At 47.1% G+C, this 24195-nt stretch overlaps 1 protein-coding gene across 1 annotated transcript in view; it reads left to right on the top strand.

Annotated features, from left to right (window-relative positions):
- pdia5 (protein disulfide isomerase family A, member 5) overlaps positions 1–24195 on the top strand; it is a 65439-nt gene that overhangs the window by 19390 nt on the left and 21854 nt on the right. The window contains exons 9-12 of the mRNA XM_080752969.1: positions 3064–3155; positions 11472–11543; positions 15521–15657; positions 22906–22976. Of these exons, the coding sequence (XP_080609095.1) occupies positions 3064–3155; positions 11472–11543; positions 15521–15657; positions 22906–22976 (372 nt within the window). The remainder of the gene's footprint in view (positions 1–3063; positions 3156–11471; positions 11544–15520; positions 15658–22905; positions 22977–24195) is intronic.

Below are 24195 nucleotides of genomic sequence, written 5' to 3'. Positions count from 1 at the left end.
ACTAAATGAGTTAAATGGAGTTTGAAGTTATAATGGGTTTGTATAGGAAGGTCATGGAACGGGGACAATGGGGGGAAATGATTATCAAATATCTAAATTCTGAATGAAGAAATTCAAAAACTGTCCTGGCTGTTCCCAAAAGCCTGATTAGACGATAAAATGACAAAAAGTTTTTTTAAGTAAATGTTACTTTACAGCACTGCTTGTGTCCATAAACACCTGGCTGATGAGCTCAGAGGTTGGATTTGCCTTTGATATCCCCCTCTGGTCATAAATATTTATTGCTGTTAGGGATGGGATTTATCACTGCTTCTGTTCAGACTTTCACTGTACATGCATTTCCTTTTGGGAAAGGAAATGTAGACTCTGATATGTTTACCACGCAAAAATTTAAAGAGGTGGTGCCATAGTTTTTAGAATCACCGTACCCCGTCTTTAATTAAAAGGTTAACCAGCTGGCAATTATATAATAACATTCTGGCTTCTGGGCACATTTATATCAGCACCTTTCAAAATTATTTTTATTAATTTATTCAAAAATAGCAAATCTACAAGCTGCTTGTTAGCTAATCTCACTATTTGTGACCAAACACAGCTGAGGGCTAGTCATTGAAATTTTTTTCATTTTCATTTTTTCATTTCATTTGAAAGCTTTATGAAATGCTTTTGTGGCTTTATCACATTTTAGAAAAAAAAAAATAATAATAATTTCAGGGCTGGTCTAAAGCTGTGCTTTCCGAAATGACTGCCCCTCTGCTATGCTGGGTTAAGAAAATGCCCCCCCTCGCCCCCTTATCTTTACAAATCAAACCCATGTGTAAAGTGAGTGAGAGAGAGAGAGAGAGGCTGCTGGATAAGGAGACAATGTAGTAGATTGCATTGACACATCTTGTTTGCCTCTCACGGAGCAGGAAATGAATGGAAAGATAATTAGTGTTTTAGTTTTAGTTTTATTTTTCAAGCAGACTGACAATGTTCAAGCCCCTCATTTTGGAGATTAATAATGGGGAAGATTAGCTCCGAGGTGCACAGTACAGTGTGTGCACCTATGCGCGCATGCATACGCTATATACAGACCCTCTGCATCCCTTCATGAGAGTGTGAGTTTGTTTGTCTTTGTGTGTGTCTTTGTGCATGCATGCTGGTGTGAAAGCCAGATATCAGTGATGAGAAGAGAAACAATGAGCAGCAGACTGATTGATTCATTGATTGATTGATTGATTGAAGAATTTATTAGAAGTTTGCAATAGGAAAAAGTACAGTTTCATTACAGCACAAATCACTGGTACAAGGTCAACTAAAAGGAGATCTAGTAAGCTTTACAGCTTATTTACACAGGACAGACAGACAGACAGACAGACAGACAGACAGACAGACAGACAGACAGACAGACAGACAGACAGACAGACAGACAGACAGACAGACAGACAGACAGACAGACAGACAGACAGACAGACAGACAGACAGATAGAACAGATTACTTTGCATAAGATAACATCAATTACAAAAGCAGAAAAATGGGGAGGGAAAAAAAGGGGGGGGGGTAGAAACATGGGGGCATAGTCTATTTACAAGTCTCGAGTAGCAGCCGCCTGAAGGTGACTTTTCAGACCAATTTTGAAGGAGGCTAGGGATTTGCACTCCTTTAAGGCTTGCGGAAGGGCGTTCCACATGTTGGTGGTATAGCTGGAGAACTAATTTGAGCCTTTTATGGTGTTAAATCTTGGTTGAACATGATTAGTGGAACTGCCTCTGGTGTTGTGATCATGGACATCCTTGACCTTTAGGAAGTAGTTTGCCAGGTACATGGGTATCTTAGAGGTGCACTGGTGCAGTTTATCTTGTATACCAGGCCCATTGCAAGCTGCTGTACTCTGTCATTTACTTTGAGCCACCCCACGCTTTTGTGGTGATGAACGGTAAGGTGGGCCTGAGGAGGAGGAAGAGCAAGCACGACCCTAATCAGTTTGTTCTGGGCTGTTTGGAGCTGTTTTGGAGCAACTGGGGCATCGCGATACCAAACGACAGCCAGGTCGTTCCATACATTTATACCACCATCATAGTTTGAGGAATGCATTAAGGCCATGTCTGAAGTGTCTGGTGCATCATATCAGATTTAGAGCCTGAGTGAGCAAAGTGCTGGGGTTTTGACCATTTCTTGGTTGTACTTGTAGAAATCGCATCCCCTATCTGTTCTGAACATAAAAACGAATTAGTTATGTATAAAATGTGTTTTTGATTTTGTGTGGAAAAGGAGAAAAAGAGCATGCATTGTTGCATATATTTCGGACTTAATGTAATTTGCTCGAATAAAACGGATTAGTTCAATTTGGTAAGAAATGCACTGTTTCTTTGATATAGGATTTTCTTTAGCTGCTTATAATTACTGTAGGATAATAATATAGAATGTAGAATAATATTTAGGCCTCTACTGAATTTATCTCTTTGCAGCAATCCTTTTCATAGACCTGGAATCGTATTTCTCAAAACAATATTATCCCCAACTCCCCAGGGGGAAAAGGATGAGACTTGTATGTTTATCTGCGGAGATGTGGTTGTCTAGACTGTAGATGTTCCCCTAGCAGTGACACCCAAGTGTGGAGAAAATTCGGAATTGGCTCAACGACTGAATTGGGTGAAAAGGGGTAAGAGATCAAAAAGTAGAAAAAAGAAGTGTCGCTTTCCAACACGCTTGGGCAAACGTTTTGCTGTTTTTAGCTCTTATCTCTTGTTATTTATGATTGATACTACAGTAGGCCTAAGATACACTGCAAAAACAGGCGGTGGGACATATGGGCACATGGGTACAAAGTCCAAACAAATCGTTATTTCATGGAGGGGTTCCTTATTGATGGCATACATACAGTACGTGGTAATTGATGTTTCACTACTGCCTTCACCTCAGCATCCATTTCCGTTCTCCTATTCAGAGTAATCCATCCTTATATCTCTAATTACGCAAGTTGTACTGATGACCTTCCTCTCTCCTCTCTCTATCCTCTCATCCCTCTCCTATTCCCCCCTCCTCTCTGTCCATCTTCTTTAAACTCCCACACCCGCTAGGTGCTGGCGGGCATGAACGTGCACCCAGCTGAATTTGATGGCCTCAAGCAGGAGTACGATGTCAAGGGCTACCCGACCTTCTGCTACTTCGAGTGAGTTGCCTGCTCTCATCCTTCTCACGTTAAGTCTCCGGTTCTACTCAGCCCTCAGCCACTTGACGTTGTAGCACCAGTGGCCACTTCAGACACCAGGTTCATCTGACTGCATGCACAGCAGGAGGAAAACAGAAATGTTCATGCGGGTCGGGATGTTTATTAATGCAGACATCACGTCCCACCAGTGTTGGACAAAGCCCTCAACCTAGTCAAAGTATAGATAGTTCTATTTCATCCCTCCTGACCGCCAGAGGCGGTGCTTTAAGCACTGAATGATTCCCTTCGCGCATGCGCAGTCGAGCATTTATATCAACAACGTCACAACGTGACCCCGGGATGAACCGGAAGAAGTTATATCTTCCGTCGGTCACCGCGGGTTCAGTCCCTTTTTCTTTCTCGCGCGCGCAGGTTGTGAATCTGCGACGAGCCATATATTATTATTCTTCTACAAGTTGCCGGTAGTTCCGCGACCGCTAAGGTCGGAGCAGCGGATTCGCCCTCCAGGAGCTGCGACTTGTTACGCTATGTTTTTCCTTCTATCGAAGCCAAGGTAAGCCCCAGTGTGACAACCTGTGTCTGCAAAAGCCGCGTTCGCGCCGCTTCCCTCGGGCATACGGTTGATGTTGATGCCGCGAACGTAGCCTCTGGCGTGACGTTCCGACAAGCTAGAGTTTTTTTCATTTGGCGATTTGTTTACTTTACTGTTTTTGTGAGCTAACGCTATTAATTGGAAGCGGCAGGCGTCAGCGCTGCCTGTTTTTTGTTTATAATAGCTTCGTAAAGCTAAGTAGCCATAGTGCTAATAACGGCAGGCGTTTTTGCTGCCTGTTTTTTCGTTTACGTTTGTTTGGTAAGCTAAAGTAGCTAAAGCTATACTATTGACGGTGGTAAGCGTTAGCGCTGCTTGTGTTTATAGCTGGATTTATAGCGACGGCAAGCGTTAGCGCTGCCTGTTTATTTTGTACTGCTGAACTTTTTTGTTTGTTAGCGGGGCTTTGTGTTTGTGCTTGTGTTTGCTGGTACAGGCGGCGTTCGCGCCCCCTCCCCCCAGCCCACGGCACCCGTTCATCAGCCAGCTGCGTCCGCGCCCTGAGCTGTACTGCTAGTTTGTGTGGTAGCATCCTCCAGCATGCATAATTCCCACAACTGTACCGAGTGTCAGGCCTCCCTCCACCCGGAGGATGGCCATGATCTTTGCCCAACGTGCCTCGGCCCCGACCACCTGAGGGAGGCACTTGAGGGAAACCCTTGCATGAACTGCAGCTACATGCCAAGGTCAGTCAGGGAGGCCAGGCTGGCAGAGGTGGAACATCCCCTCCCTTTGGGCCAAGGGGCCTCTTCTAGAGCTGAACGCTCAAAGCGCCGGGCCAATGCAGCCGCTACTGCCACTGCTGGCCCTCCCACAAAAAAAAAAGAAAAATAAATCAGACCGCCGACTGGCATCAAAGGTCGATGAACTCTCCTCTGAGTTGGAGCGCATGAGAGAAATGCTCACACGCCAGTCGGAGTCCTCCTCAGAGCAGGCCCGGGTGCCTGCGCAGCAGATGCCACACCTGCTCCCAGAGGAGGATACGCTGTCAATAGCTGCATCTGCCAATGACTTTCGGGGGTACGATGATGATCAGGGCGGGGACAGCGCCTCCCAGACCTCGGATCTGGACTCCCGCTCCTCTGCCCAGTCTTCACTGTTGGAGACAGAGGATAGTTCCATGCGAGCCATTTTACGCTTGGCTCTGGAGCGTCAAAACCTGGCCATACCGCAGCAGGCGGAGTCAGCCCCTGCAAGCCGGTTTTTCCCACGGAGGCCAACCTCCACAGCATTTGCTGTGCCGCATGCAGGAGATTATATTAGGGAACTGCAGGCCTGCTGGAGAGACACCAAGGCCTGCTCCCGCCTTTCTGCCGACGGCCGTGCTCTGGAAGCCATGCATGACACAGAGCGTCTTGGCCTGGATCGCATGCCGGGGATCGAACCAAATATTGCAGCCCTTGTCATTCCCCCTGACGAGGTGGTGCGTAGGGACATGAGATGTCCCCGGCCACAGTGCAGACAGACGGATGACTTGCTTATCAGGGGCTACAATTCAGGAGCCCGTGCCGCCAGGATCGGCAACTCCCTGTCGCACCTACTAATTGCCCTCTCTACCTCGCTGCAGGAGGCCAATACAGCCACAGCCACAGCCACTGACGCGGGCACTACCACAGACCCCATTACTTTCTGTGATGCGTCCCTGGAGGCTTTTGGTTTACTAACACGGGAGCTTGGGAGGATGATGTCCACCATCGTCCAAGCCCGTCGCCAGGTCTGGCTCTCCCAGGCTAGGCTGGGGGAGAGGTCCAGAAGAACTCTCCGTGGTCTCCCAGTAGAACCGGGAACCATCTTCGGCCCGGGTGCGCAACAGGCGATAGACCAGACCATCCAGGCAGACCAGACAGCAGCTGCAGAGTCTGCAGCAAAGCTATAGGCCTTCCAACAGGTCTTCATCCGGTAGGGGCAGGAACTCCTCGGCTTCTCCAGGAACCCGCCTGCCACCAAACTACTATAGGGACCAGGGGCCTCAGCACAGGCAGAACCATGGCTCTCAGGAGACCAGCTACTTGCCCCCTAGGCAATTTCGTGCCCCGGACCCTGGTAGACCCCCTCCCAGGGCCCCTAGGGGCCGGGGGGGCCGGGGGGGCAAGCACTGAGACCGGGGGGCCGGCCGTCGGATACTTCTCCCATCAGCAGCTCAGTCTATGGGCTGCTCAAGCTTCGGACCCGTGGGTGATTGCCACCTTAACCCACGGGTACAAGCTTCAGTTCCGACGCCGGCCCCCCACAGCCAGCCGGGTCAAAATGACCATCATAGGCGACCCGGCAAAGGCGCTCGCACTCGACCAGGAGCTATCCGCCCTCCTGGCCAAGGGCGCCATCGAGGAAGTAGACCCTCTGCAGGACCCCAACGGGTTCTACTCAACCTACTTTCTCGTGACGAAAAAGACCGGCGGATTCCGTCCCGTCCTAGACCTGAGGGGACTGAACAGGTACTTGAAGGTCTTGCCTTTCCACATGTTGACTGCGGCAGACGTAGTGCGGACCGTCGTACGCGACGAATGGTTTACTTCAGTAGACTTGAAAGACGCGTATTTTCATGTCCCCATCGCCAGGCAACATCGGCAGTTCCTGCGTTTCGCGTACAGAGGTCGCCACTGGCAGTTCAGGGTGCTCCCCTTCGGGCTCTCCCTCTCCCCGAGGGTATTCACCAGGGTGGTGGCAGCAGCTCTTCAGCCCCTGCAGTCCCGAGGCATGAAAGTTCTTCCCTACCTGGACGACTGGTTGATTTGTGCGGCATCCCGGGCACAAGTGGCAGAGGATACAGCACGCCTCCTGTCCCACGCAGCCTGCCTAGGACTGAAGGTAAATTTAGAAAAAAGTTGCCTTACTCCATGCCAACGTACAGTTTTTATTGGTCTGTCCCTGGATACAATGAGCATGACGGCCTGTGTGTCCCCCCGTCGGGTGAACGACATCATAAGGACACTTACACGCTTCAAAAGAGGCAGGCGACTGCCGTTTCTGGCTTATCTCCGCCTCTTGGGCAGGCTAACTTCTGCTGCGGCTGTTGTGCCGCTAGGCCTGCTCTCCCTGCGGCCCCTGCAGAGGTGGCTCAACAGCTTCCGTCTCGACCCAGTGCGAGACCGACGTGTAGAAATCACGGTGGCAAGACAGTGCCTCCTCGCCCTATCTTTATGGAGAGACAGGGCCTACATCTCAGGGGGTGTCCCTATGGGTTCCATCCCGTCTCGCAGGGAGATCGTTACCACCGACGCCTGCCTGTTGGGCTGGGGCGCAGTGTGGCAGGGCAGGACGGCTCGTGGACAATGGTCCGAGGCCGACTGCACAAAGCACATCAACGTGCTGGAGTTGAAAGCGGTGCACCTTGCCCTGAGGTACTTTATGCCGTACCTCAGGGGCAAGCACGTCCTCATTCGGTCGGACAATACATCGACCGTATACCACGTGAACCACCAGGGTGGGACCAAGTCCGCTCAATTGCTGCAGGTCTCCACGGACCTCCTGCAGTGGGCAGCCCCCCTTCTAGCCAGCATACGGGCTACCTTCATCCCGGGGGAGAGGAACCAGGTAGCGGACTTCCTCTCCCGCCAGAGTCCTCCACCAGGAGAGTGGCGCCTTCACCCAGACGTGGTGCAAGCCATCTGGGGGCGCTTCGGCAGGGCGGAGGTGGACCTGTTCGCCTCAGGAGCGTCAACCCACTGCCCCCTCTGGTTCTCCTTGACAGAGAAGGACAGTCCTCTAGGCCAGGACGCACTGGCCCACCCCTGGCCGGGGGCCCTTCTGTATGCTTTTCCTCCTCTACCTCTGATTCAGCAAGTCCTTCACAGAGTAGCTCAGGGGAGTCACACAGTTCTACTGGTGGCTCCCTTCTGGCCGGGGAGAGTATGGTTTCCTCTCCTTCACCAGCTCTGCCACGGGTCGCCATGGCGCCTCCCCGGCAGGAAAGACCTGCTCTCGCAGTTAGGGGGCAGGATTTGGCACCCCGACCCGCAACGCCTCCAACTGTGCGTCTGGCCGTTGGCGGGCCCGACCCGCTGCTGAGCAGCTGTTCACAAGCGGTTCAAAACACAATCTTGAACGCAAGAGCACCATCCACCAGGTTGCAGTACAAGAACAGGTGGACACTGTTCTCCAGGTGGTGCAGGGGGAAGAGGGAGGATCCGGTGCACTGTTCGGTGCCCATAATCCTGGACTTCCTCGAATACCTCCTGGACAAAGGCCTGACCCCATCTACCCTAAAGGTATACATGGCAGCTATTTCCTGTCATCACGTCAGGGTGGACAACAGCACAGTGGGGAGCCATTACCTGGTGTCCCAGTTCCTAAAGGGAGCTCAGAGGGACCGTCCTCAGAGAGCTCCTAGATCCCCGTCATGGGACCTTAATGTAGTGCTGAGTGCCCTTTGCGGGCCTCCGTTTGAGCCCTTGGCACAAGCAGAGCTCAAGTGGCTGTCATACAAGACAGCCTTCCTGCTGGCTATTACATCTGCCAAGCGTGTCAGCGAGCTGCACGCACTATCAACCAGCGACACATGTCTCAGGTGGAATCCGGACGGGTCAGGTGTCACCCTGTGGCCCAACACAGCCTTCCTTCCCAAGGTGTTGGCAACAGCCCACCTCAACCAGCCTATTAGGCTGGCCCAGTTTAACCCTCCTCCAGGTGAGCAGACGGACCAGCTGAAGCTGTGTCCTGTGCGGGCCCTGAGGTCCTATTTAGGGGCTACCACACGCATCCGGCAATCGGAGCAGTTGTTCCTCTGCCATGGTGGCGCTAATAAGGGCCATGCCCTCTCCAAACAGCGCCTGTCGCACTGGGTAGTCGACACCATCACCCATGCCTATCACATAAGCAATCGCCCCAGACCACCAGGTGTGCACTGTCACGAGACCAGGAGTGTCTCCACCTCCTGGGCTGCCCTGAGGGGTGTGCCCCTCGAGGAGATATGTGCCGCCGCCTCTTGGACCTCAGCAGGCACCTTCTCGAGGTTCTACAGAGTGAATGTTGCCACTCCCCACCCATTGGGTGTGGTCCTCCTCCCGGAAACCTCTGATTCGACCGTTTAAGGTTTGTAATCAGGATTCCTCGTGACTTTGTTGGTACAAGTCATTCAGTGCTTAAAGCACCGCCTCTGGCGGTCAGGAGGGATGAAATAGAACGAAAGTTACGTATGTAACTACGGTTCTATGAATCCCGAATGACCGCCAGAGCGCTCAGTCACTCGGAATCCTCGCGTTCTCGCGAGAAAGTTCTGTAGGGACTGAACCCGCGGTGACCGACGGAAGATATAACTTCTTCCGGTTCATCCCGGGGTCACGTTGTGACGTTGTTGATATAAATGCTCGACTGCGCATGCGCGAAGGGAATCATTCAGTGCTTAAAGCACCGCCTCTGGCGGTCATTCGGGATTCATAGAACCGTAGTTACATACGTAACTTTCGATTCTCCTACTCAAATATTACTATTATTATTATTGCACAAAATGGGGACACCATTGATTAAACTGGCACAATAATCTTTTGAATTGAATTTTAATTTTATATATATATTATTACATTATTTCATATTTTTCGTTGATTGATTGATTGAAGACTTTATTAGAAGTTTGCATAGAAAAAGGTACCGTTTCATGACGGTACAGTTCACTGGTACAAGGTCAACTTAAAGGAGATCCTAGAAAAGCACTTGGCTTATTTACACAGGAAAAACATTCATTTTGTCATTTCCAATTGCCCCCCCCCCCCCCCCAGCGCTCCCTGGAGGCCCGCCTGGGGTCCGCGGCCCCCACTTTGAAAACCTGCATTGTAGTCTTCCCCAGTGCTCATTCCACTCAGGCTTCCTGGACTGTCTCTATCTTCCCCATCTCCACATTAAACGCTCTCCCCTTCCAGACTGGCCTTTTAATTAGACTGGGGCTGATTAAGTGCCCCTGTGGTTGGTGTGTGTGTGTGTGTGTGTGTGTGTGGGTGGGTGTGTGTATGTGTGTGTGTGTGTGTATTAAGTACAAGCATGTGTGTCAGCCAGCACCAGTCTGTTAGCCGCGAGCACATTAGTGTCAGTGCCGGCCTAAGCTAACGACCATCCGGGCCCATTGGCTTCAGTAATGAGCCCCTCACTGATAAACACAGGCTAATCACTGCAGGGCGGAGCGGCATCAACACCACTGGAGTTATCTGCCCTCTGCACCTGCTCCGAGAGGCAGCGCTCAAGGACTTTCTACCTTCTCTTTGTCTTCAGATGACGGACTGCTTGTTGCAATCCCAGTTCAACAGCGCCGTCGGTCTTGTGTGCACGTGCCGGCGACACAAGATTCAAACTGTAATTCAACTTCCCAACGTCCTTGCGTTGTCCTTTAACCACAAATGCAGGCTGAAACAATGCGGTACATTTATTTGACATTCACACGAGTCACTGCCGTGAGTGTCCAGTGACAGTTAAAAATGACAGTGATTCTCTGGCGTTCTTTCTTGCCACTACGTCCTAGTGGGTAACATGTCATTAGGTCGAACACCCTTTGGCATCGACCACCAAACTCTAACCCAAACCCTAATCCTAACCTCAGTAAAATTATGCCTAACCCTAACCCTAAACCTAACCTCAGTAACCGTGACGCGGGTGATTATTTAACCCGCCGACGCTCGCGGGTGATTATCTAACCTGCCGACGCAGTTCGACCCAACGGGAGTTCGACCTATGGGGCATTTCCCGTCCTAGTGCATTAACGACTTGTGATTTTTGCAAGTCGACTCGACTCAGTAAAATGTTGAGTTGAAGTCGACTTTATCGTTTGATGACGTCATCACATCACATACGACCCCCCAATTATTTTGGGGGGTCCCCAGATGATTAACTTAATGTGAAACATTGTTTTCTCACTCAACTGTAAACAAACCAACATAACGTTTTAAGTTTATAGAGGGTATCTTCACATTTCTAAAGTGCCAATTTAAGGACATTTTATTACCTCTAAAATTGCAAATTAAACATTGCAGGCAAAAATTGTGAAAATAACCGATCTACATGCTCACAACGCCTTGCATCGCGAGCATGTAGATCTGCTATTTTCACAATAGAACGTTTTATTTTATTTTTTATTTTTTTTATTTCAACTTCGACTTTCGACTTTCTCTGGTGGGAGTCGACTTGTGTAATTAAGTCGACTTGTCGACTTTTTTGTTAATGCCCTAATGCCCTACTATCCAGTATCATTCCACACACAAGAAAGAGCCGAGGAGAGATAATGGAAGTTATTACCTTTTGATGAAAATCTCCTGCCAGGCTCTTGCACACTTGCAGCTTCTCCCGGGCGATCTGAATCTCCTCACACTCGCACACAGTCGAAGCGCTGTTTTTCCACTCATTTCTAATTCATGGCGCCAGTGCAATATATCTTGTCATATCGTATGCGCTTTTTGGCACACATCTCCTATAAAATGAAAAAATTGGGTAAGAAATCTGTCATAGTTGAACTTTCAGTCTGAGTCTTTTGTTTTCCTTTCCTTTCGGTTTTGAGACAGTTTCGTTACGTTCCAAAGGCTTGACCCTGCTTTTTCGGGGTTGTGGCGTTAACAGTATTCATACAGTATTCTCTGGATTTAGAAAAGGATATGAGAGAGCAGGGCAGTGTAACTCAACTCTGTTCATGTTTCTTCTCCCCTGCATTAGTGTGGTTTCCTCACTGTCTCTGACTTCCACAGTTCCAGATGAGCTTTTATTGAGATTCCTTTCTTGTGCTCTTTTGTCCCTTCTTCTTTTTTTAGAAAGGGGAAGTTTCTTCACCACTATGAAAACTACGGGGGCACAGCCAAGGACATCGCCGACTGGTTGAGGAAGTGAGTATTACGAGCCATGTTATTGCACATACACACTTGTCGGGCTGTCACGATTATGACATTTTACATGACGATTAACTGTCACTCAGATACTTGTGATTAACGATTTAATTGTGTTTTTCCCTGTTGACAATTACATTACTGTTTGGCTTTTAGGCTTTGAAGTTGCACGTGGTAGATATGACACATAACCTAAATATACAAAGAAATGATGACATTTTTTTTTTTGTCATTCAAATATTTTTATTTTTATTTTAAACAGTATGTAATCAACATCAACAAATATATATAAGTATAAATAAAATACCAATACAAATATACATAAGAAAAACAAAAACAAAAGAAAACGGCAGTCGAGCTAAGCTAATCGGACAACACCCCTTCAATTCTTAGATATACATTAGTAGTGATCGTTTAAATCGCAATGCATACGTAATGATTCTATACTAAATGGACCCTCCCCTAAACAATGTCCCTCCCGGCAAACCCTTGATATACAGACAACTTTACTTTATACTTAAAAAATAACATTGATAGTGGAAATAACCGATCTACAAGCTCAAGCTGTGATCTTGTAAATCTGCTATTTCCACTCTTTCAACATGGAAACGATTATGAAAAATAATTATGTAATAATTGTGACAGCCCTGCACACTCATGATTGCTCACAACCTATTGCAATAGGTTCCAAAGTAGAGTTTACCCCTAGCTGTATTGTTTCTTTGGTACCTGCTTCAAAGAGGGGGGCTAGCATCAGTACCACTGTGTACTTTCTATCCACTCCAGATAATGTCATGTCATCTGTCCTCTCTCAGTCCTCCTCTTTCTTTTGCCCTCCTCTCTCGTCCTGCGTGTGCCTCGTCTATCTACAACCACTCTGTTCTTCACCCATCCATCACTCTCACCCAGCCTCCACCATGGCACCTCCCCTCCCCTTCCAATCCCATCCCTCCACCCCAATCCGGGCTGGCAGGCAGTCACAGACACCTGCACGGGCTCCACTGAGCAGAGGCGGGAAAGCAGTCGACCAAGCAGGCGAGGCCAAAGTGGGGATGATGTTTGAGGAAATGCCCCCCCCCCCCCCCCCCCCCCCATACACACGATAGGCCGAGATCGCCTACAGACACACTGGAGCAGCTGCAGATGCCCCAAGCATCCACCTCCTCCCCTGTAATCAGCTTCTGAAATGGTCCCGCGCTCAGCGAGGTCTCCAAATGATTTTGGGGGGTCCCCAGATAATTAACTCAACAGTAAACAAACCAGCTTAATGTTTAAGTGTACTGTATGCGAGTTTAGAAACTCTAGGCTTGCTAAGGGAAACCACGCCCCGCACTCATTTTTGAAGCTTGTGATTGGCTGAACCGGAGGTTGGGAGCGCTCCGTTGTAGTCACTTGGACCGCGGGAGGTGCACCAAAACCCAATTATCATTGCGTTTATCGTGCGCTTGCCCAGGGCTTACGGCTTGGGCATAAATAGAACGATTGCATTCACCACGGCTTCGTAACTCGCGCGGCGCTCCGCCGGCCGCGCGGCCCTGGCCCGCTCTTCGCGGGCACTCGCGCCTGCGGCGCTCGGGCGCGAAGAGCAGGACCAAGGTCTGCTGGCCTTCGCGCCGCTTGCAATGTCGTGGACAATAACTGAAAACGAGCGCTCCTTCCCTTAGCAAGCCTAGAGTTTCTAAACTCGCGTACTGTATAGAGGGTGTCTGCACATTTCTGAAGTGACAATTTAAGGACTTTTTAATACCTCTAAAATTACAAATTAAACATTGGCCAAATTGTCAAATATTAGAGGCAGAAATTGTGAAAATAGCCGATCTACATGCAGGCCTTGACACTAACGGTTGCCCGACTGGCTGTGGCAAGTAAAAAAAGAGGTCGGGCAGGTAAAGTTTGCTACTGGGTTGCCCGACCGGGCAAGTGCGCATTTTGAGTAACAATAATTAGATCTGTGCCTACTTGAACGGGGCTAGTATTCCGTCTCTCTCTCTCTATCTCACTCACCCTCCCTCCCTCCCTCCCAAGTCCATCCCTCCACACACACACACACACACACACACACACACACACACACACACACACACACACTGAACGAACGTGGCTACGTGAGCTCAGTCGAAAACAGCTAATCTACAAGGCGTACAAACTCACATCTATACTATAATTTTGCGAATGTCTGAGTGAGTGTCTGAGTGTCTGTCACAGCGTTTCTCCTCAGTGGCTGGAGCAATTGATCTGAAATCGCATCACCATAAGCATATGAACACACCTGACATAACTGTGAAGCCCGTTTGTCACTTTCACAAATCGTATTTTTATTATTTTTATGGTGTATCTACTATCTATTCTGCATCTAGCATGAGGCACATCTATTCTGCATCTAGCTTGAGGCAAAATGTTTAACCAGCTCTGTGTGTGTGTGTGTGTGTGTGTGTGTGTGTGTGTGTGTGTGTGTGTGTGTGTGTGTGTGTGTGTGTGTGTGTGTGTGTGTGTGTGTGTGTGTGTGTGTGTGTGTGTGTGTGTGTGTGTGTGTGTGTGTGTGTGTGTGTGTGTGCAGGCATGCGGGTGTGTGTGCAGGCGGGTGGGCGGGCGGGCTGGGGGGGGGGGGGGTACAGTATCTCTGTAGCCATTAAACGAAACAGGTTTCTTACATTGATGCTCCTACATCATGCAAGCACCAGTTAAAGTTACTTTCCATCCCTCATATACTGTGTGCACAGTGCACATCCCATAACCCACACACTGCACATCATTTTGGAGCTCATATCTTTGAACGGGTAAGGGCTAGTTATGTTAAAGCATGGCCAGATTAATTGTGGCCAAGACCTGAGGGCAAGTAGATCATGACCTGTACTTGCCCGACAGGCAAGTGCCTCTGAGACCTTAGTGTCAACCCCTGTACATCCTCACAACACCTCGCAATGCAAGTCGTTGTGAGCACTTAGATCTGCTATTTTCACAATAGAACTGTGTTATACAACAATGTAATGCCTCAAATCTTAGTGCTCGTCTGGGTGGGTGGGTGGGGAGGGGGTCCCCAGTTAGAATATAATTATTTTGGGGGTCGTGGCCTGAAAAGATTGAGAACCAATGGGCTAGAAGAGGGTAAATCTTTGATGCGCACAACCCCTCAGATAGCAGTAAGTACTCAGTACTGTATGCATGCAGAGATGAGCTGAGAGACGGGAAGATAAACCACCGCAGCATGTGTTTTGAGATGTCTCTGCGGCAACATTACGCACATAATGTAAAGTCATTACGGGGAAGAGCAAAAGGGTTCAGGCCAGTTGTCCGCTCGTCAAGGAAGGAAGGAATTGCACCTGATGTTTGCCAAGAAACATCACACAGACACAGGTCTGCATTCAGAAAGGAGATCATTTATATGTCTTAAGTCCCGTGATACCACTGGACATTTATGTGTTGGACATAGATGAACAGTGCGGACAGATGGCATTCTGGGTTGGCAGATTGTCTAGAAAAAGAGGCAGCACACCGTCCTTAGCCCACCCCAGTTGTACAGTCCTTGACATTTTATGAAGATATATACCCTCTTGGGATTTAAGTGGATTTGTGTGTGTGCGTGTGCGCGAGAGAGATGACGGGAAATGCCTGCATTGGGTCTGCGCTTGTGCAGTTTGCAGACATTTCCACAGATTTGCATGCGTGTGTGTGCGTGCGTGCGTATACTCTTGTTTACCAGCGTATAGACTTGTTCTTGGCTGTACAGGAGGGTACTCTGTCATACAGGCGTGGCCTCTCCAGTCCAGATGTGTGTGTGTGTGTGTGTGTGTGTGTGTGTGCGTGCGTGCGTGTGTTGTATGATGTGGGGTGGAGTATGTGGACCACATCTGTATCTGATTTTTGGTCCATACGGATTACGCACCAGCTGAAACATGTCTGCCTTTTAAATGGCCCCTACTTCTCTCACACATACCCCCAACTCAACTCTCTCTCTCTTTCTGTTTCTCCTTACCCAGTCCCCTGCCCCCCCAGCCAAAGATCCCAGAGGTGCCGTGGTCGGAGTCTGACTCGTCGGTCTTCCACTTGACCGATGACACCTTTGACAGCTTCCTGGAGGAGCACCCTGCAGCGCTGATCATGTTCTACGCCCCCTGTGAGTAACATGGCAATGGACCGCGTGGTTTAACAAGAGCCCACGGGATCCACCTGACAGCTCCCGGCCACAGGGTTCTTGTCCAAAGCATGGAGAAAAGAAAACGAGCCGCGTCACTTGTCATCCTGTCACTTCTGCTGTTCTTAATCCATACTAAGTTAAATGGACCAGAGTTGGCGCTGTACTTGTTGTGCTCTTTTTATTCCCTCCACAGCAGATCTCTTCGTTGAAAATAGCCGATCTAAAAGCCAGAGATGGGAAAAGTACTCGCATTCCGTACTTAAGTAGAAGTAAAAGTACTTGTGAAAAAAACGACTTTGGTAAAAGTAAAAGTACTCCATTCAGATAATTACTCAAGTAAAAAGTAAAAAGTACAGGCTTTGAAAAGTACTTTTAAAGTAAAAGTAAAAGTATTTTTTACCGTATGTTTCTGTGCAAAGCCAATAGAATTTGAAGGATAATAAACTTAAAAGATCCCCACCAAAAACTGGCCCAGGATTGGTTTCCAAACTATGATGTGAAATCTAAATACAGCAAAGGTTTTCTACCTTTTTAGACTGAGTACCACTTATATAAAAAATATATAGGCCTATACATATCCCACGATCCCAAAAAATTGTAGTCAGTAACGCAATTCGATTACTGCAATTTTAAAAGTAACTACTATTTACTTTCAGTTAGTCAATTTATGATGACTGTTAACAGTTTTATCATAAAATATCTAATTTTAAAGAATCACATACTGTATAACACAATAGTCCACTTGTACACATACTGTAATTCACACAAACTACTGCATGTTCAGAAAATATAATAGGTTAGATCAGTTTCTCAACCTTATTTTTTTTACCAGTACCACTCAGAAAATATTTGTCTCTCCAAGTACCACCATGTTAAAATACAGTATAGCGTACACCTTCCCCATCCTATTAATAGACAGGCACAGTACACAGAAGGCAAAAGTATTCCTACTAACAAAATAAAGAAAAACTAATAGCTTTATATCCAAATGACTGGTACTTTTTAAGCAATGGCCAAATGTATAATGTACATATACTGTACTGTAGGCATATATAAGAAATAGATGTATTGCTGAGAACGACCAGCTTCCGTTCTCCCATCAAAAAATAAATAAAATCACGTTTTACTCATAACAATCCATAACCAGCCTCGATACAAGACTGTCTTGATCCGAGGCTAAACAAGTGAGAAGCACCAGCGCCCACCAAGTTACACCCCTTTTTCATGTCAAGGACACCCAAAATGACACTTATTACTTAGCCCATGGACCACCAAGCATCACTGCTCAACCATTTTAATTCCAAGGACCCCCAGTTTGACATGCATTAGGCTACGGACCCCCATTTATTGGGTAAAATCAATGTTAATTTAACTCTGGGAGTGTACACTGTGAGAGTTACAGACCCATTGTACATTTGTTTCCAAACTAGCATTTAGCTGCAAGGGGGTGCATTTCAATTGTGTACACTCTACAGATCCATAAGGGTCCATTTGGTTTCTTAACTATCATTTAGCTGGGGACCCCCTGGGTTGGAACTCCCTCAAGGACGCCTGTAGGTCCCCGGACCCCACTTTGAGAACCAATGGCTTAAACAAGCCACTTTATAAGGACTGCCTTTTGCTTACCGTTTTGTAGAAATAGCGTGTGTAAGCCTTCATCATGCATATCTCCTTCTGCCTTGTGTTGTGTGCAGTTTTCCTTTCAGATGTTGTAAATATTCCATAATCGCCACTGAACCTATTTGTTGGTGTTAAACTTATCAGTGCTGCCATTGTAATCAAAGGCAGATACAGCGTTCCTAAATCAGATTATTGGCTTTTATTTCCCAACAGAAACGTAATAAATAGCCACTGTTTTCACCCAACTTTCTTCACGTTGAATAACAACAACAACAGCCGGACAGTATCCCATCCAATCACAGAGAGGGATGCGTGAAATAGGAGTCATTGATTGGCTGTGAGACGTTGTATGCGGAAATGGTGTCAGCAGACCTGCAGCAGACTTACAAATTCACAATGCGTCGCGGTTAGCAGCGCTGTGAGCTTATAGATCTGCTATTTTCGATGCGCACCACCGTCTTACGACTGAACATAGCATAACATGCTGGAGTTCCCTGAACTCCAGCATGGATCCGCTTACGACAATGCTACTGGTATTTCTACTTGAGTATTTTATTGTTTCGTTTCATCTGCCGTGCAGCGGCACAACATTCATTTAAAACCAAAGTAGCGAGCCTGTTTTGAAAATGTAACGGAGTAAAAGTACAGATACTTGTGTGAAAATGTAACGGATAAAAGTAAAAAGTACCCAGAAAAATAAATACTCAGTAAAGTACAAAGTACTGAAAAATGTACTTCGTTACAGTAACGAAGTATTTGTACTTCGTTACTTCCCATCTCTGCTAAAAGCTCACAACGCTTGTACAGTAGACGGGCCATTTCCAGCGATTGTACTAGAACTCATGCTATGCAAACATTTCCAAAGCATACTGTGGTTCTTTTGAGCTTTGAGTAAGCCATTAGTTTCAACTTACAGGGACTTGAAACATGCTTGAGTTAGGTAGTCTAACACGGTTAACTTTAGCACATTTATTTGTTGTCAGCCTTATGACATCAGTACATTTTTAAGTAAATGTATAAAAATAAAAAAATTGTAGCCAAAAATATTTAATGGAGAAATACGCAGTGCTGTAAATATAAAGGAAATGGACGATGTACCAGCCCACAACGCATCGCTTTTAGATTGGCAATTTTTTTTGGCGAAGATATTTGATGTAGAGGGAAAAAGGAGGTTGCCTAGTACCTCTGGTATATACTACAGTACGTCACTACCGTAACCTCTAAAATTATGTACGGCGGCCTGTAACTTGAGGTTCACATTCCTGATATTTTCTGTGCCTTCCTGTTATGAATTGCAAATGTTCTTGCGATCCCACTGTGGATGTGACGTTTGGATATACTGGACGAGAAACCTAAAACATTTTGCTCGTTTACTTTGCATTAAAGTCTAGCTAGATAAGGAATGTAGCTCAACAACAAACTATAAACTGACCTCAGAAAAGCTCTTTGCAGAAACGTCCCCTTATTCCCTTTGTTTCTATCACACACCAGAGCTCACATCATCAATAACAGAACATACATAAGCCTACCCGTCATTGTTGGAGCTCACGCAACACAATACCATTGTTCCAGAGAACTTTGCAAACATTCCAAAATAACTCAAGTCCGGCCTTGTAGTTGCTAGGGAGCTGTCTTGGAGCATATGCTCATGATACTGAATGCAGGCCATAGCTACATCACCATGCAAATAGGTTCCTCCCATTTAGAAAGGCATGCTGAATGCAGCAGCCATACAATGCAATCTGAATCCTTTTTCTTTCCAAGCTTTTTTCCAGCCCTGTCGGCATCCCATCTTCTGTAATTCCTTTCCAATGCCCCTACCCCGACTTTTCTCCTTTCCTTTCTTGTCTGCTTTTCTGACTTCCTCTCTTGTTTCTCTCCCTCTGTGCACTCTGCCTTGGCTCTCACTCTCTCTCTCTCTCTCTCCCTCCCACCACCTTTCTTGCTTTCCTTTACATCTTTCTCACCCAGGTGCCTCTCTATTCTTAGATATCCTTTTGTGGAAGGGAGGGGGGGGGGGAGAGAAACTCATTTTTGCATGCCTTTTTGAAGGCACGGGAAGCAAGCAAGACTGGTCCCTTTGCTCTTTGCCTCTGCATGGTGCCCTGGTCTTAACAACTCTAGCCGCGCTGGCCAGTCAACCATACACTCACAGCTGAAGGCAGTCGACTGGTGCACGCTTTTTCAGGTCACAAGTAACCACACACAGTGAGACGCACACGCGCGCACACACACACACACACACACACACACACACACACACACACACACACACACACACACACACACACACACACACACACACACACCTCACAGATACAAGCACACAGAGTGTATGCAGACTAATTTGCACATTTTCTCCAGTTATAGCGTTCATGTATGCAGTGACACTAACATGATACAGGCATGTTCATTGTTCACAGGTCTCACATGTACACTACTGTACATTGCAGACGCAGTGTCACGACATGTGCAGTGTGTCACGGTCCCACGCAGTCGTATAAAAGGCTGCACCTTGCAGTTATCTTTCACTTTCTTTCCCTCTAGCACTGCTCTCTCTTAATGAGACACACACACACGCACACAGGCACACACACACACACACACACACACACACACACACACACACACACACACACACACACACACACACACACACACACACACACAAAAACAAGTGCACATGTATAGTGCTCTCACATTGCCTCAGTGCAGTTTTCTTAATGGCCCTGCTGTCAAGAGAGAGATTAATGGTCTCACCGTCACCAGCATCAGCTTGGAAACCTGTCCACCTCTCAGCGCCACCAAACTGTACACTGGGGGGGGGGTTATTTGTGTGCAACTCTTAATGGTAGGCACACACTCCAATTCAGCGTTCCACTTCCCAGAACTGGGCCCATTATGTACTTCTCTAAAGTAAAAGCTACTTTCAACAATTGCCATATTAAGATGTTTTTCTTAGCCTCTGGGTGCTTGTGTGTGTGGTGTGCAACAGGTCTAGCAGATGGGGCCCCGAATGAGTGTACTCTTAACTGTCTTTGAAACAAAAGCACATTTAGGGTGTGTGTGTGTGTGTGTGTGTGTGTGTATGTGAGCCAGTGCATAAAGAGGTAATTATGTCGAGACTTTTGCTGACTATGGTAAAGAAGCGGCCCTTCCTCCCTGCTGGCCACTCAGCCACACAGCCATGCGTGCATGCATGCAATCCCTGCACCGCCGACTCCAGAGGACCACCCTCCACTAGCTTAACGTCATGACTGCTGCCTTCTCTGTTTCCCTTTAGAAAATGAGCAGCAAATGTTTCTCCTTGTTTTCGCTCGACTCATTGTTCAGCACTTTTGCGTACAGCTGCGGTGGTGCGTGCAAATGTGTCCCCAATACCCGACTGTGACCAACCCCCTGACTCTGAGTCAGAAATATTCATCTGTTACCGTAACTCCTCTCATATCCCCCCACCAGCTCCCGAACCCCCCTCCACAAACACGCACACACACACGCACGCACGCACGCACGCACGCACACACACACACACACACACATACACACACATATACAGTACAGAGTCTGTCCCTGTTTTCTCATACACTTAATTTTGAAGGGTCAAACACAGGTCTACCCTCTGTTAAGGCCCAGTACAATCAGCATGAACGCACAGTATAGTGACTCAATTGAAACGGAGGCCATTCCGTTCCAAGGCACATCACATTTGATTTATAGCCTGCACCAATGCTGCAATGCTGCCCTATTGAAGTGAGAGGAAACTTGGGACTGTTATGACAGTGGCAGCGTGCCAGTGTTCATGTCTGTTTCATTCAACAATGTGTAACGGCAGCCTGTGCGAGCACGCACGTGTGTGTGTGTGCGCGTGTTAATGTACACTGCGTAATGCCCGTAAAAGCATATTCAATAGGCGATGTCAAAGACGAATCAGCCCACCAGCAAATACTGTATTGAGCGCTAGAAAGTCACTTTGGATCTAAAAATATAGATGTTTAGCAGTCACTCGTTGCTCGTCCTCATGCAATATTTATCAAATGGTTCGAACACAGTGTTTATTTATGATGCCGGGAGCTTGTGTTACAGCCGTCGTACACACACACACACACACACACACACACACACACACACACACACACACACACACACACACACACAATACACCGTCTGTGTTCTCTCTGATAAAGTAGAACTATGCAAAACATCTATAATGCTAATAACCCTGTCCTACTCCTCTAAAGGACAGAGAGAGGTGTATAGCGGATGCTGGGACCTGGCAGTGCTACCTCTATAATTGAATTCCATCTCCTGAATTTCTATTAGCATCGGGGCTTAGCTCTCTCTGCGAGGACCTCTGTCTCACTCTCATTCTCCATTCCTCGTTTTTTCTCCTCTTTCTCTCGCTCCCCCCCTCTCCCTTTACCTCCCTCCCTCCGTCCGTCCGTCTGTCCGTCCCTTCCTTCCTCTTTTTCCTTCACACTCCCACTCATTTGGAACCCTCTCCTGTACTGTGTCCCATCCCATCTCTCACCGAGTTGTTCCGTCTCTCCCGCACTCGCCCAGTCTGACACACACACACACACACACACACACACACACACAAACACACACACTCTTAACATCTGCCCAGTGCCCATGAGTGAAGTGTGTAATGGGCGATCAGACATGACTAAAACCCTTGGGTTGGTGTTATACACGCACCAAGATTTCCCTCCGCCCCTTTGATTTACAATGTCAGGGCTTCGTATGATGGTGAAACCTCCCCACGGCATTAGGGGGTGAGAACCTAAGCTCCTCTAATCTCTTCCTGACATTCTACCACAGAGCCTGGTTGACGTGTAAAGCAGGGGCCTTCAACGTTTTCAGGCCGAGGACCCCTTAGTTGAGAGAGAGAGATGAAGCAGGGATCCCCACAAACTTTTCATAGATTCCATTGTTTCATTGTTTGATAGCACCATCATCATTGTATTTTGGATTCATGTCAATTTGTATAATCAGATATTTAACCACTTGGACCGTCAACATCTTTTTCCCCTCTACACCAAACCTTGTTGCCGAAAATAGCTGATCTACAAGCTCACAACGCCTCGCGCTGCGAGGCGTTGTGAGCTTGTAGAACTGCTATTTTTGGCTAAAGTTCTCAGAATATGGACGCTAGGGTTCAAATGGTTAATATAAAAAAGGAGAAACAAAATTCTACCACACAAATATTTGGAGGATCCCCTGTAGTAACTCTGAGGACCCCCTAGTGGTCCCTGACCCCCTGTTGAAGACCCTTGGTGTAAAGCTCAATGGGCTGTCGTCGTCGTAAAAGAAAGTATGAATAAAAAAGAAATGTTGAGGTATGAAAACAGGTGGAAGGAAACTAGTGAATTACGGCAGTTTATTTTGACTCCCTGATTAGTCGAGACGGCGCTAGAGAATACGTAATGTTGTAGACTAGAGGGATCAAATTGTTCAATTAAGGCACTCTGTGTTGGTTTTGTGTAGGTCATTTCCTTTATCCAGTTTTACATGAGCGGAAAAGCCTGAGCTGTGCATTAGTTTGTGTCATTTTGTTATTAGTGACTCATACGGTATGTTTATTTGACTTCATATTTAATCCTGCAGGGTGTGGACACTGTAAGAAGATGAAGCCAGAGTACGACGAGGCTGCGGAGATCCTCAACAAGGATCCAAACGTAAGTCCTACCAGAACTGTGTGCAATGCATAATAACTGTACACCAGTGGTTCACCAGTGGTTCTCAACCTGTGGGTCCCCAAATTACTTTGGGGGGTCCCCAGATGATTAACTTAATGTGCAACATTGTTTTCTCAATCAACAGTAAACAAACTATCACAAAATGTAAGTGTATAGAGGGTATATATACACATTTCCAAAGTGACAATTTAAGGACGTTTTAATACCTCTAAAATTACAAGTTAAACATTGGCCAAATTGTCACATATTAGAGGCAGACATTGTGAAAATAGCCGATCTACATGCTCTCAACGTCTCAACTCTTAGTGCTTGTCAGGGTGGGGGGTCCCCAGTTAAAATATGATTATTTTGCGGGTCACAGGCTGAAAAGGTTGAGAACCACTGCTGTACACCATCTACAGAAAAATTGAGTATTGTGGAAAAGTTCATTATTTTCCATAATTCTGTAAAAGAAAAAAAAAGAAAAAATCATATTCTAGATACATTGTGCATGCAATGAAATATTCAAAACTTTATTTTTATTTTTATTTTTTCAATTAGATCACTCAAAATAAGGATTTGTAATAGAGAAATGTCAACCAGAGTCCAGTGTGAAATCTCCACAGTCAGTGATGATTTGGCATCTGTTGCTTCCAATGCTTTTTTCTTTTTTTTTCTTTTTACACAATATTTAACATTTTTGAGCCAAACCTGTACATGGCATGCTGTCGGGTTTTTGTGCATGTACATGTGCATACAGTACATATGCATGCTCAATACTGTTGTATTGTTGTAGAACCACCTCGCATAAACTGCAGTGATGTATGCAAGTTTCAACAATGCACACCGTAAGAAAGCCAATACTCAGCCTTAAGGCTCTTGGCTAGCTGCATCCGCCCCCTCCGCTGTGTGTTTCTGATTATTGGGGGTGTGGTCATCATCAGCCAGGTCCCCAGCCAGAGCACTATAAAACTCGGCCTCGTGATCGTGGCAATTATCTCATCCCACGAGTGTCCCCCCGTGGCCTGAGGTTTGGACCTGCTCCCCGTGGCTGCCTGCCCAGCGTTGGAGGTCAACTGGAAGAGCCTGGCCATTATCTAATACGGATGCACCGGGGGCTCTTGAGCCGTCAGGTCGTTTATTTAGCCCGCCTCCTTGCTGCGCATACTGGTGTAACACAGTCCATTTTATATGACTAACAGGTAGATGAGTGAAAGGC

Source organism: Nannobrachium achirus, assembly GCF_963921795.1.
Source record: "Nannobrachium achirus genome assembly, chromosome: 22".
NCBI classification, from domain to species: domain Eukaryota; kingdom Metazoa; phylum Chordata; class Actinopteri; order Myctophiformes; family Myctophidae; genus Nannobrachium; species Nannobrachium achirus.
Note: the sequence above shows the minus strand (reverse complement) of the source record. Positions and strands in the feature narration are given on the sequence as shown.